The sequence below is a fragment of the Chelmon rostratus genome, chromosome 9 (genome assembly GCF_017976325.1).
Source record: "Chelmon rostratus isolate fCheRos1 chromosome 9, fCheRos1.pri, whole genome shotgun sequence".
NCBI lineage: Eukaryota > Metazoa > Chordata > Actinopteri > Chaetodontiformes > Chaetodontidae > Chelmon > Chelmon rostratus.
The window spans coordinates 11,311,377-11,323,480 of NC_055666.1; the positions used below are offsets into that span (position 1 = coordinate 11,311,377).

Sequence of the window (12,104 nt, forward strand, 5' to 3'; positions counted from 1 at the left end):
GACTTTACAATACCTTAAATCAATCCAATTTAATCACTCAAATCATTACACTCAGAAGTGGAATTATTAGTGACTGCTGCAGTATGTACTTGTCTACTCATGGCAATAACAAAAAGTCATGTCTGACATGTGAGTCAAAGACATCATCTAAATTAATCCTGCTGACAGTTCTTCGTCAATAATGAAGCTAATGTAATTAGTTATGTTAGGGACATTTTACATGAGCAGGTGAGTCGGCTACCATCACCAACAACACACAGCGCAGGAAACCGTTTTTCTCTCTTACAAACATTTTCAGTTTACAACTCACATAAAGGCCCATTTTTCCCCTCTGGGAGATCAATTAAGGATTATCTCTTTTTAGCGTAAATGTTGATACAGCTGAAAAAATGTAAAAAGGAAAATCTGCCAACATCATTGATCCTACGTTAGATTTTATGGGGGATAACTGGGCATTCGGGGCGGAGGCTGCAGCGACAGGACATTTTATGCTTTAAGCAGGTCAATGTTCAGTCTGGCTGAATAAGATTATAAATCATTTTTGCATTATTAATCAAAGTGTTCATAACAAGCTGCAGAACTGCTACACATGATTTAAAGGCTGCAGAGCGACCAAAGTGCTCCACTTCACACAGGATGGGACTGAAGGATGAATTTGAGTTATGTGCTTTGATACAAAAGGACATGCCTCTTCTTCAGTCTCCATTTGTGCGTCAGCGCTCTTGGTGGAAGTGCTCTTGGTGCAGCGCTCCCTAATTAACAGCCAGCAGCGGCTGTGGCTGACATGCTTTTCCTGGCAGCCGCAATATAGGCCTCTGAAGATAGCAGGGGCATCTAGCGTTGGCCTTCCCCAAAAAATTCAGAGCCTTTTAGAAACACCTGACTCACATTCAGATGATTATGTTGATGATTGCTCTGAGATGCGAGAACAATGTGAGCCTTGATGCCTTGGGAGGAAGGAATCACTGACGCTGCAGCTGAGACGCCCTCGTGTCTTAGTGCGCCGTCGAAACAGTGAGGCGTCCTCCTCCGTTTTCACTGAAAATGATCAGGGTCAATTATCTTGATTGATAGAGGAAAAAAAGTTCTTCTGGTTTACAGACTTTATTATCACAAGACTGCAGTTCTGACTACATGTGCGGCACACCGGTCTCAGCCGCTCATTCAGCCGTAGAGTCAGCGGGTCACGTTCTGCTAAATGATAATGCTTTAATCCTGTTTAATTCTATAATCGCAGTTAGTAAATGGCCCTCAACAGCCACGGTTGGTGCCAGGGATTTGAATGGACTACGTACCCCGACTTTACCTCCTGCAGGTATGGTTTGGCTATATTTCTATCAACGCCGCCTCTCAGTGGCCCAGGAGCACCATCATCAGCTCACATTCGTGGCCCTCTCCTCTGCCTTTTAGAACAAATTGAGGAACATGTAAGGTAGTGTTACCAGGAAGAATTGTCAAAGTAATCAAGGAGCTTTGAATGCCTGAGAGGGTTTTATGTTGCTTCAAACAAAGGTGTGCCAGAAAACGTTTCCTCAGGTTTGATTTCAGTTTGTAATACTTCTGGCTACACCTGTGTTTGCCAGTATGTGAAATGAGCGCACACGTGTCGTCCCCTGGTTTACAAAAGCCACTGTTGTTCCCTTTTTTCACTGTGTGACAATATTCAGGCTTGAGGACCTTCTTTGTACTGCCTACATTCTCCTATCAGCTGCTGGCAATCTATCATCCATTCTCTCTCCCTCACCCACCACTTGATATCTCACATGGTCAAATTTCTGTCCCCTTCTCGAATATCGTCGTACACAAAGATTTCACATTCTATAATACATCCAACTGTGGATTTTCTCCGAGTTCTTCATTCAAGAGCAGGGCGAGGGATATGGAGGATCTCCAGCTCTCCATGGGGAGGCAATATGGCCACCCCTCATGCCTCCACAGGCGGCAGAATGTTGTTCTAACAAATCCCCAGATGTACTTCTCATTTTTTTCGTCTTTCTGTGAATCCTTTTCACTTCTTATTGTTTTTTCTTTCCCCTGCATGAAAATGCAGCTTTGTGGCTGGCAGAGCGCTCACTGCCTGCCTGTCTTTGAACAGCTTGCGTGCCCTGGGCCTGTCCCAGACGCCGTTCTTTTTCTCTCTTTTTTTTTTCTTCGCCCGCCTGCCTGCCTGCCTCTCTTTACACTAGTGATGAGCAGGTTGTTGCCTCTGAGCAGACTCCAGCACAGAAATCCCAGGAGGGAAGAGGGCCAGGAAGGAGCATAAAGGCAGATACGATGCTATATGTGCAATCTCATAGATGGATCAGATTAGGCATGAGCATACGTACGGTCGAACACGCATGCAGGCACATGCAGGGACACTCAGGAGACCGGCGTACTCATACTCAGTCTGAAACATCATCATTATGACGAGTGGTGGCAATACAAAGATGATTTTCTTATACTCCATCTTGTTTATGCTGCCCTTCTTTAATGCCACGGACATTTTTCTCAGCATATGATATCATAAACCTAGATGGTTCAATGAAACACATTGGTTGGATGTGATTCAGAGAGCAGAGCTGGCGGAGGCTCTCCCATTTTTGTCGTAAGGGAAGGATTGCCATTGGGTTAATTTATCTGCAGTGCAGTGTATTGATGGAAAAGTCCTATGGGCGATAAATCCTGAGTGGTTGTTACAGCATAAAATGATAATAGCCGGGGTGTAGCATTCTCCTCAGCATCCCAAAACAAATTTGTTGGGAGGCTCACTCCACTCCTCCACGAGCACAACAAAACTACGCCTGATGCAGCAGTATGCAAATGCTCCTCTTAGAGCGTTTCTACATCAGGTCAAGTGATAAATGAAGCTAATAAAAGTGACAGTCAGCTGAGTGTGCATACAATAGAAGAGGAGGTACATCCAATGTTTTTGTGCATGTAGCAGATTAGAATTAGAGCTGGAACAATTAGTCAATTCATTTATTAGTTCATCGATAGGAAATAAAACTGAAAAATATTTGCTGGTTTCAGCTTCTTAAAGCCCCTGAAGGATTAGTAGTACAAAGTATTTATCTGTAACATTAAGTTCAGGACTAAGCAATAATCAAAGTTTAAGTCACTATTTATGAAAAGTTAACCCTCAAAAATCAGCTAATATGCTTCATCAGGATGACACCAAGCGGACGACACGCAAGCGTCCTCACGTTTCGATTCAAGTGACGCTAAACTCTGATTGGTGCAAGGGAGTACGTGACATTATGTTTTTCCAGTCAAACCCCGCCCACTTCAAAGCAGCGAGAAAAACACACAAATACAGAAATCTCGCTTGTCAGACAGCCAAAACTGTTCTGATACTGGCAGGACGCTGTGTGATTTGTAAGCCGGCAATACTCATAATAAGAAGCAGATTGAGAAAATATGCTTTTCAGGCCTTTAATTATGAGGATTTGCTGTTTTCTAATATTTGGACTGTAGGTCAGAAGACATTTGACGGGTCGGGTATTAACTGAAAACATACAGTGGTAGAGGAAGTAATGCATAAACTAATATATATGTATATATACTCGTCATATAAGCAGCACTTCATTGCCGTAGTTGGTTGCTGTGGAGCTAAATTTAACTGCTTCATGTATCAACAATTATTTTGTCACTTTTATAGTTCATATGTTGTATATGTATATATGTTTTATATGTTATGTTGTACATGTATGAATGGAAATTTGCAATAAAGAGAAGTAACTATAGTCCCAGTCAAATAAATGTTGGGGGTGTAAAAAGTAAAATCCTCTCCTCTGAAGTATTGAGTAATATCTTACCACTGGATGCCCCTTTAACCATTTAAGAACGTTATTCAAACATGGAAAACCTCTAGCAGTGCGGCAAACTAGTAGAGCAACAAAGGCCCAGCAGGACCAAAGCATGAACAGCGACTGGATCAAAAGTGGTGCTAATGAAGAGCAGCACAGAGGGTTTCCTTTGTGTGCCACAATTGTACCAAATTGTGGAAGCTCAACACTCGCCTATTCAAGATAACGCTACACTCCATGAACTTCATTGGCCGGTACAAAGACCTTCATTCTGTGGTGGGATTACTCCGACTGAAATCATAAAACTAAGCCACTGAGCTGATTCCCATTTCCCCCCAGCAATCAGCTAGCTGGATCTGTCCTGTCTCATGATCCCCTCTCAACAGCGGCGACCTTGACGGACTGAAGCGACACGTCGACATTGCGACACAGAGACATTGGCCTCGGCACGCAGGGGCTGTTCAAACTGTCATCCGGAGATGAAGCGCTATCTGTCCACAATCATTGGTTAATAGAAGTACAGCAGCAGGTAGAAGCAGCAGGTTTCCTCATAGCTGACAGTGGATGCCATTTTTGGTGTGATTGCCCTCATGGGAGACGGTCCATCCCTTTTTCAGTATATAATGGTATGGCCCAGTAGGGGGCAGCTGCAGAGTGAAGTCCAACAGCTTCCCTGAATGCCTGTGACTCATTCATATTGGCAGAGCTAGCCAGATTATTTCAATTAGCTCCAAAAAAAAAAAAAAAAAATCCCACGCTGAGGTTGTCACTGAAACAAGGGGCAAAATGGAGCACACTGCTGCTTTGAAGGTTAGCTCTTGTAAAAACTTTATTTTTTCCCTTATGCACGAGAACAAAGTTTAGACAGAAGAATGCATGATGGTGATAGTTGGAGGTGGAGGAAGGAAAAGAGCTCCCTCTAGAAGAAGAAGAAATAATTAATTAATGGGAACAAAGACAGAAACGGGAAAACATCAAACAGACTATTGCCCTGCATCCTTATTATTGTTTGCAAGGGGGGGGGGAGCAATTAAAGACGCAGACATTAATACGCCTCACATGTGATTTGTAATGAATATTCTAAGCTTTTCTTAAAAGATGATGCATATTCTTAACACATAAAGGAAATATATTTCAGTATAGGCTCCGGATTGTAAAGGGAGGAAATTTGCAGCACAAGAATTAAATTAGACACAGCAAATTAATACTAAAAGCCATTCTGCTTTAAACTATGACTCTGGGATCAAATTAGATTCATAAAAAAACAAGTGAAACTAACAGTCGTTGAGGGGATTTTGTGAGGCAGAGAGGAGCCAATATCTAAATGAATGTTAACGAGCAGAATCCAATTCAGGAGCTGATTGCCTTATAAGCAGGCAGCGGCAAGCAGAGGGGCGCAGGGTGGAGCGGGGCAGGCGAACAGAGAAGATGCATGGCATAATAGCCACTCATCTATTCATGGTAATTGTGTTTCCCCTACTACAAGGACTGGTGGACCTTTCATTTCCTCCTCAGGCAATGGTAGAGGAACGGAGGGGTTTGGGGTTGTTAGGAGAGGATTAAAAAGGATGCATCATCAGTGGTCTCTCCAAATGGCTGCTCACCGCTCAGACCTCTCAACCTCAGGCTCTGGGGCAGCTTCAGCACGCGCTGATTTTCAAACAAGCCGGCCTCAAACCAAGCAACGAAACAGCGTCACACCGAGCTCTGCAAACAGGCAGGATTACTGCCCGCGCCTAATATTCAACTTAACACACTGTTAAAACTTAATGAGCTCACACAAACTCAACTTGCATCAGGAAAAACAAGTCGGTTGGTTTTTGGAATTAGGTACCAGCTACTTTTAAGAACTCACAAACAAAGCAAGCAGAAGTACAAAGGTTTACACAGGATATGAACTTTTTTATTGACAACATCCTCCATATTCAGAGACCCTGAATTATAGACTGAATGAGTCCCTAAATTAAAGGGCCACCCAGCAATTCAGTGCTGCGCTTCCATAAAGTTAGGGGACTCGCATCAGAAAAATTTAAATATAAATGAACAGATTTTTTTACCCACTTGGGGAAAAGCGTTAACTTGTCATCACCGTAAACAGCTGATATGCAAACTGATGCATTTACATTGAGCAGCCATAGTGCAACATTAGCATTAATATAGACTTGACCTGAGGCCAATACTTACTCTTGTTTTGGCTCTGTTTTGCACTCCACCAGCTCCTGAGAGAATAATCTGACTCTTCAGTTGCTATGTTCACCAACAAGTGCACAGAGCTGAAAACCTCCGCCTGCTGCAGCCTGAAACTATGCTAATGAGAGTGGTGAGAGTGAACCAAAACAGCAACGCTGCGGGCCCTAAAACCAAAACAATGAGTTAAAAGATGCTGAAACGCTCTGTAGAGCTGCGAGGAACTGCAAAGTCAGGTGATGCTTCTCTGTGGTTGGCTGGTTAATCCTTTGATGATAGGAAGCATTTCGATTAGAGCAGCTTTAAAAACAGCGGTCAAAATGGACATTTAGAGACTAGACTAGACTACATTTCCCATAATGCAACATGGGAGCATCTTTTATTAGATCCTCGTTGCCTGGTGCACGACCACGCTTTAAAACTCCACACGCCCTTGTTGACATGTAGTCACCCAGCCCAAGTCAAGATAGCTCAAGTGATGCCATTTGACTAATTACCTCGGAGCTACAGACGACATGATGCAACAGGCGGAGTAGCATTCAACAGGACCGATAAATTGACTTTGGCCCTTTAATAATGTTTTGTAAATGGAATCTGCGTGGCAATTACGTGACTAAAGCAGGAAGCAACAACAGCGCTGCATGGACGGTGTAGGCGTCCGGTTATATAATCTACAGGCGTTACCGCATGTACAGTGAGTCGGAGGCTCACCTGCTCTAATATGGTGTTGATCCTGGCCACCTCGCAGTCGATCACATAGCGCTTCTCCTGCCTCCTGTCCATCTCCTCAATGATGCGCTTGAACTCGGCGGCGTCCGTTGTGCTGCTAACGGAGCGAGCGGTCACCTGCCAGTTGTTGGCCACTGCTGCCTCCATGATGGCCTGCAGTATGGAGAAACCTGGAGAGAGGGGGGGGGGGGGGGAGCGACCCAGAGGATTAGACACAAAAGAGACACTTCACAGTTATGCAAGAACCGAGTGGCTGCTAATTTATTCTAGAGAGGTTTTTGCTGGAATCCAAAGGTTAAAGGCCATCTCATTACAATCTAAAATAGCATTCTAAAGTCTCCGGGCCCACTAAAATATTGTCCAGAGTCTAGACTTTGTGTGCCAGTGTTTAAGTGTGTGTGAATGTACATTTGCATATCGAGAAGGCGATACCATAATGAAGTGAAAGGACAGGAATCGTATCTCCATATTATTAAAAGATCAGCGGGTGATGTTATTGCGCTTGGCATCAATTAAATGATGGCATTTAGCTCAGCCACATGTTAACTTTGACAGTGCGGCGAAACACAGCTCGTGTCTCCTTGGAGGATTTCGCCAAGTCATTTAAAGATAAAGACAATGAAAGATTCATCCAGGCCAGTGGTAAAAAGAGATCATTATGCTACCAGAAGAATGGAGAATGAGCCCTTCTAATGATTAATTCACACGTGAAATATTTTCATTTAACAGAGCGCTCAGAAACACCATGGTCAAATCACACACCACGGAATGAATAATGTAGGCCTATTTCTGGAGGGATAGATTGCACGTAGCACGAGCTGAAATAAAAATGGCTTAACCAGTGTACAACAGGCCAGAAACGAACATGAAGGTTATTAATGAAAATCAAGCACACTGCTGGTATTTCATTAAGCCGCGGACAATGCAACTGCAAGCTGTATGTACAATAAGCTTCTTTATCCGTATCTCTATTCATTTTCCTACGATCGTCATGTGGTTAACTGATACGAAGAGGGGGGGAGAAAAACTTGCAGCAACAGCAAATTCAGGCACGCGTGCAGATGGGTGGAGATTTTCTATGACGATTAATAATGTCGCGTGTGATTGGGTGTTATGCAAATTGTCTGACACAGCCTGAACAGCAGTGGGCAAAGTGAACATTCGTCATATGTTTTTTTTTTTTTTTTTTTTTCTGTGAGACATTTCTCCTTGCAGCCTTATCTCTATGAACCGGCTGCAGGCAGCCAACAAAGCCAGCACAGAGACCAAAGAAACAACAACAACAGCAATAACAAGAAAACCACTTTGTGACTCTCTTCATTTCTCTGCTTTTGCATTTCCCTTCTTTTCCATCCCATCTGAATGGTCAAGCAGCCTTTTTTCCTGACTTGTAAATGCTCCTGTGACTGCGGCTCCGGGCCTGCCTGCTGTCCGGAGGAGCAACGGCACACTGCCGGGAGCCTTCGGCCCGCTGGACCTCAAGGTTATCAGGCAACCCGGTTATCAGGTCACATCTCTGAGGAGTTTCAGCCTATAGTTTATGAATGCTGCTTGTCGCGCCGCACTGAGTCCAGGTGATATGTGGCGAGCGTGCAGAGGTACACATGTGGTCCCTTCATGGCTTCTGGGTCCCAGAGCTGGTTAAAAGTAGCAACACGTGCACGTCTGAAGAGAAAAACCACGGCACAGTGAGAATAAGGTGTTTTTTTACCTGGACAAAAGCCCCGCTCCTCTGAGGGACAATATCTGAAGCTCTTCTGAAGTACCATCATTCTTACATGAGCACAGCGACGGCAGTCTCTCATGTACTATACCTCCTCACATCTCGCATACCAAAGGCAAAAGTTACAGAACGAAGGTTTGAATAACATGGATGCATTATTCATCTTCCTCAGGCATATGCTCAGAACCTCACCAACCACAAGCCAGCTGGATAGCATGGCAGTCTTCCCGACAATAAAAGCCTCTCACATTAAGAGATGTCATGCAGATTAACTGGGTCAAAGTGGTCTCTGTTGGGTTGGAAACTGTCGAGAATACGGCGGGTAAAGGTAAAAATGCTGATGAGCCATTCGATGCGCGCTAATCACAGTGGATGTACAACATGCTGTTCCTGTGGGTTAAAATGATAGGCTGGGTATTTGCTTCAGGGATGAAAGCATCAGCGCAATCACGGTTTCCTGTGCTGCTTGAAATGCACAATAACATGATTCAGAAGGAAAAAAAAAAAACACCAATGCTCCGAGGGACGCTCTGGGGATTTGTGCTTCATATACTGTTTGTGAGCATCTGTGCATTTCAAATTTCCATTTCTGAGGTCTGAGGTGCAAGAAGAACATGGCTCATGCTAACTCTTACGTGATGGAAGGAAACAATGTCCTGTCAATCAGATTAGAATCACGCAGGGCTTTTATTTTGAAATTGCTGCTTTGTGCGGCGCTCGTCTCCTCCTGCCTCCAGCAAACCCTGAACCGTGTTGGAACAATTGGATTCATTTAAGATTCACAGAAGATTCCATGCCTGCCTAGTTTTACATTTGTATGGAAATTAAGAGATGGAATCTGGTGGTGGTAAATAGTTTGTCCAGAAATGGATTACTTTTGCTCCAGTTTTTTTTTTTCCTACAGTCAGCAGAAAAGTTTATGTTCAGTGATTTAGACTTAAAATCGAAAATCAAAACAAAATCCTCTGAGCGCAGCGTAATCTGACAGCAGCAGCGAGACTGACAGCTCCTTTTTCATCTCCACCGGCAAGTAAAAAAATACATAATTCTGCTGTCCCATGCTTCTCTGCGTAGATTTACATCTGCCAGTCACCTTTCCTGGACCAGCGCATTTCAGCTTGAGCCAATCAATGGATTCAACCTGCTAACCAGCATTGGAGACCTTCATAAATGCGTTTGCTGGTGATATTTACTCCCAACATGCAGAAAAGCCATAAATCCCATTCACCTCCGGGCCTTCAGGAGCCCCACAGCTGTGTTGCATCTAAAAATGTAACACAGTCAACTACATAAATTATGGACGACAACAACAAGATTTCCTTATCACCACCTATAAATCCCTGCTGTACAGATGCAGCGGCAGCGGCAGCACGCAGCAGCTTCTGCTGATCATGCCCCTCACAGCTAATCATTGCGACAGGGAGAGTTTGAACATGTTGTAATGCACGCTGCCGCCGGCCACATTATGTTCTGCAAACATAGAAACATACAAACAATGCTTGCATAGTACATTGTGCATACTTGGACACATTTGGTGTGTACATGTTAACTCAAGCCTGCTACTCATAGTATATGTGTGTGTTCATATTCACAATCAGAAAAAAGAACCAGTAAGTGACATATGGGTTTTATTTATATATGTATTTTGCACTTACATATGTTTAAAAAATTCAGTCCATTTTTTAATATTCTTATTTAAATTTTTATTCTAATCATTATTATTCATGTCGCTAGTCTTCCAGCTGTAAGAGTATGCCACCCTGCAAGTCACTGCATAGAAACCATCTTAGACAGCTGAGAGGGCGGCGGGAGAGCCACCAGTTCTGGGGTAACAGCGAGGGCAGTGCCGTGAGGGTGTGTGTCCGGGTCTGAATGCCTTTTTTTTTGTAACAGCGTGTCCAAGCTAAAACGGGGTGTTAAGCGTCTCTTTAATCTCCAACACACACTTGAAACGGCTCCGCAGTTGGCGGAGCAGTGCATAAACTGCTGCGATGCTTGGAAACTCAATTATTTCTGCATTTTCCTTTAAATCTATGTCAGAACATTGCAGAGTCTGCTATCAAATCCCGACGGAGCCTAATGACGCCCCGTGTGCTTATAAATCAGAGCTGTTGCGAATGAGATGCTGTGGCAGCGTGGCATACAGCAGCTGAGTGAGAGCTGCAGTCCTCTTCTTCGTCTGTGAACCGGATCTTAACAGGATGAGTTTTGAAGCGTCACCCGTGGCGGCTCAGCAGTAATTGAATTGAGTTGCATCTAATCTCATTGCCCAGCTCCTTTGGTTCCCTGCCTCTCATTAGGGTACGGTGCAGAGTGTCACAGGCCTCCATCTCTCTCTCTCTCGCTCTCTGATATCTCTCAGCTGATCTGGGATAACTGAGCAAATCAGAGGAGCCATACTGCAAATTTCTCTGAGCACACACCTTGTAATTAGCCACAACTGACTCTCGGCTTCAGAGCCACGACTATACCACTTGCTTATATGATGCTGTATGATCACACTATATATACACTATTGTCGGTGTTGCACTAATCCACATCGATGCAAAATCTAATCCTAAAGTAAATAAGTCGGCATCAACTGCACAACAGCACACACTAAATGAAGGGAGCAAAAAAACAACAAAACACGATCACAAAAACCACAATCTGAACTGATTTCTGAGGGATCAAAATCACACACGAGAAAAAGAGGCGGTGGTCGTTGAGGCAGCAGTAAATGTGGCTGCACTTCCCTCTAACTTGCCAATCCTCTGGTAAATGAGGGTCTCTGGCGGGCTGAAACGCCCTGCTGAGCACTGTCCAGGGTCTCAGAAGGCATCAGAAACAACTGAGTTGAAACCACAAAGATAATGGCTTTGGCTCATAATTGCGGGGCCGGCTTTATACTGAGCTCAGGACTGAACATCTGTAGAGAAAAGTGAACTTTTGAGACGCCGCCTTGATGGAGGCAGAAATCTGAGAGACAAACATTCAAAACATGGGTAACTAAAATGAATTCATGGATAGATACCACTAAAAGAAAGGTGTGAAAATACCAATATTAATACATGTGTGTTTTGTTTTTTGCAACAGGGGTTATCAAACCCTTTAACACGACAGTAAGAGACTGTCCCACAGTGCATGATAATTAAAGGTTACATATTTTTAAAGGTACTACGAAGGTTTTCCTTAAAAATGTATAGACTCATACCAAAGGAATCATCACTTATGATGTTCTAGAAGTGTGGTATATCTGCAGAGACTCCCCTGCTTGTATTTTCTTATCTTATTTTCCTGTGTTTGGGATGTTTCTGGGTTGCAACCTTTGGCCAGTGGGTGTGTAGCCTCCAGCTACTTTACAGCACACAGGTGAAGTCAGGACTTTGGAAAAAGTTAGAGACCAGGTGACAGGCCGTAAGAAAGCAGCACGCATTCAACAGGAAGCTACAAAATCGGCGGACGCAAAAATTCGCGAACACGGCGAGGCAAAACGCAGAGCGGACAAAGCTCGTTCCAAAACGAGAGCGAATCTGGGGCTGGTTTACGCCCGCTGCAACAACAGTAGCTTGCAGCGTGCGTGCGAGGAATGCGCTTCTGGTGGCGTTGAGCTACGGAGGAGGAACCAACGGGGACCAGCACCCAACAATTCCTGCAGAGTAATACCTTTAAAGATCGCACCTGGGATGTTGGCGTGT

The 12,104-nt window shown here is 44.0% G+C and overlaps 1 protein-coding gene across 1 annotated transcript in view; it reads right to left on the reverse strand.

The window, feature by feature from the left end:
* Positions 1-12,104, reverse strand: part of LOC121611580 (glutamate receptor 3) — a 79,253-nt gene that overhangs the window by 31,281 nt on the left and 35,868 nt on the right. The window contains exon 4 of the mRNA XM_041944202.1: positions 6,687-6,874. Coding sequence (XP_041800136.1) covers positions 6,687-6,874 — 188 coding nt within the window. The remainder of the gene's footprint in view (positions 1-6,686; positions 6,875-12,104) is intronic.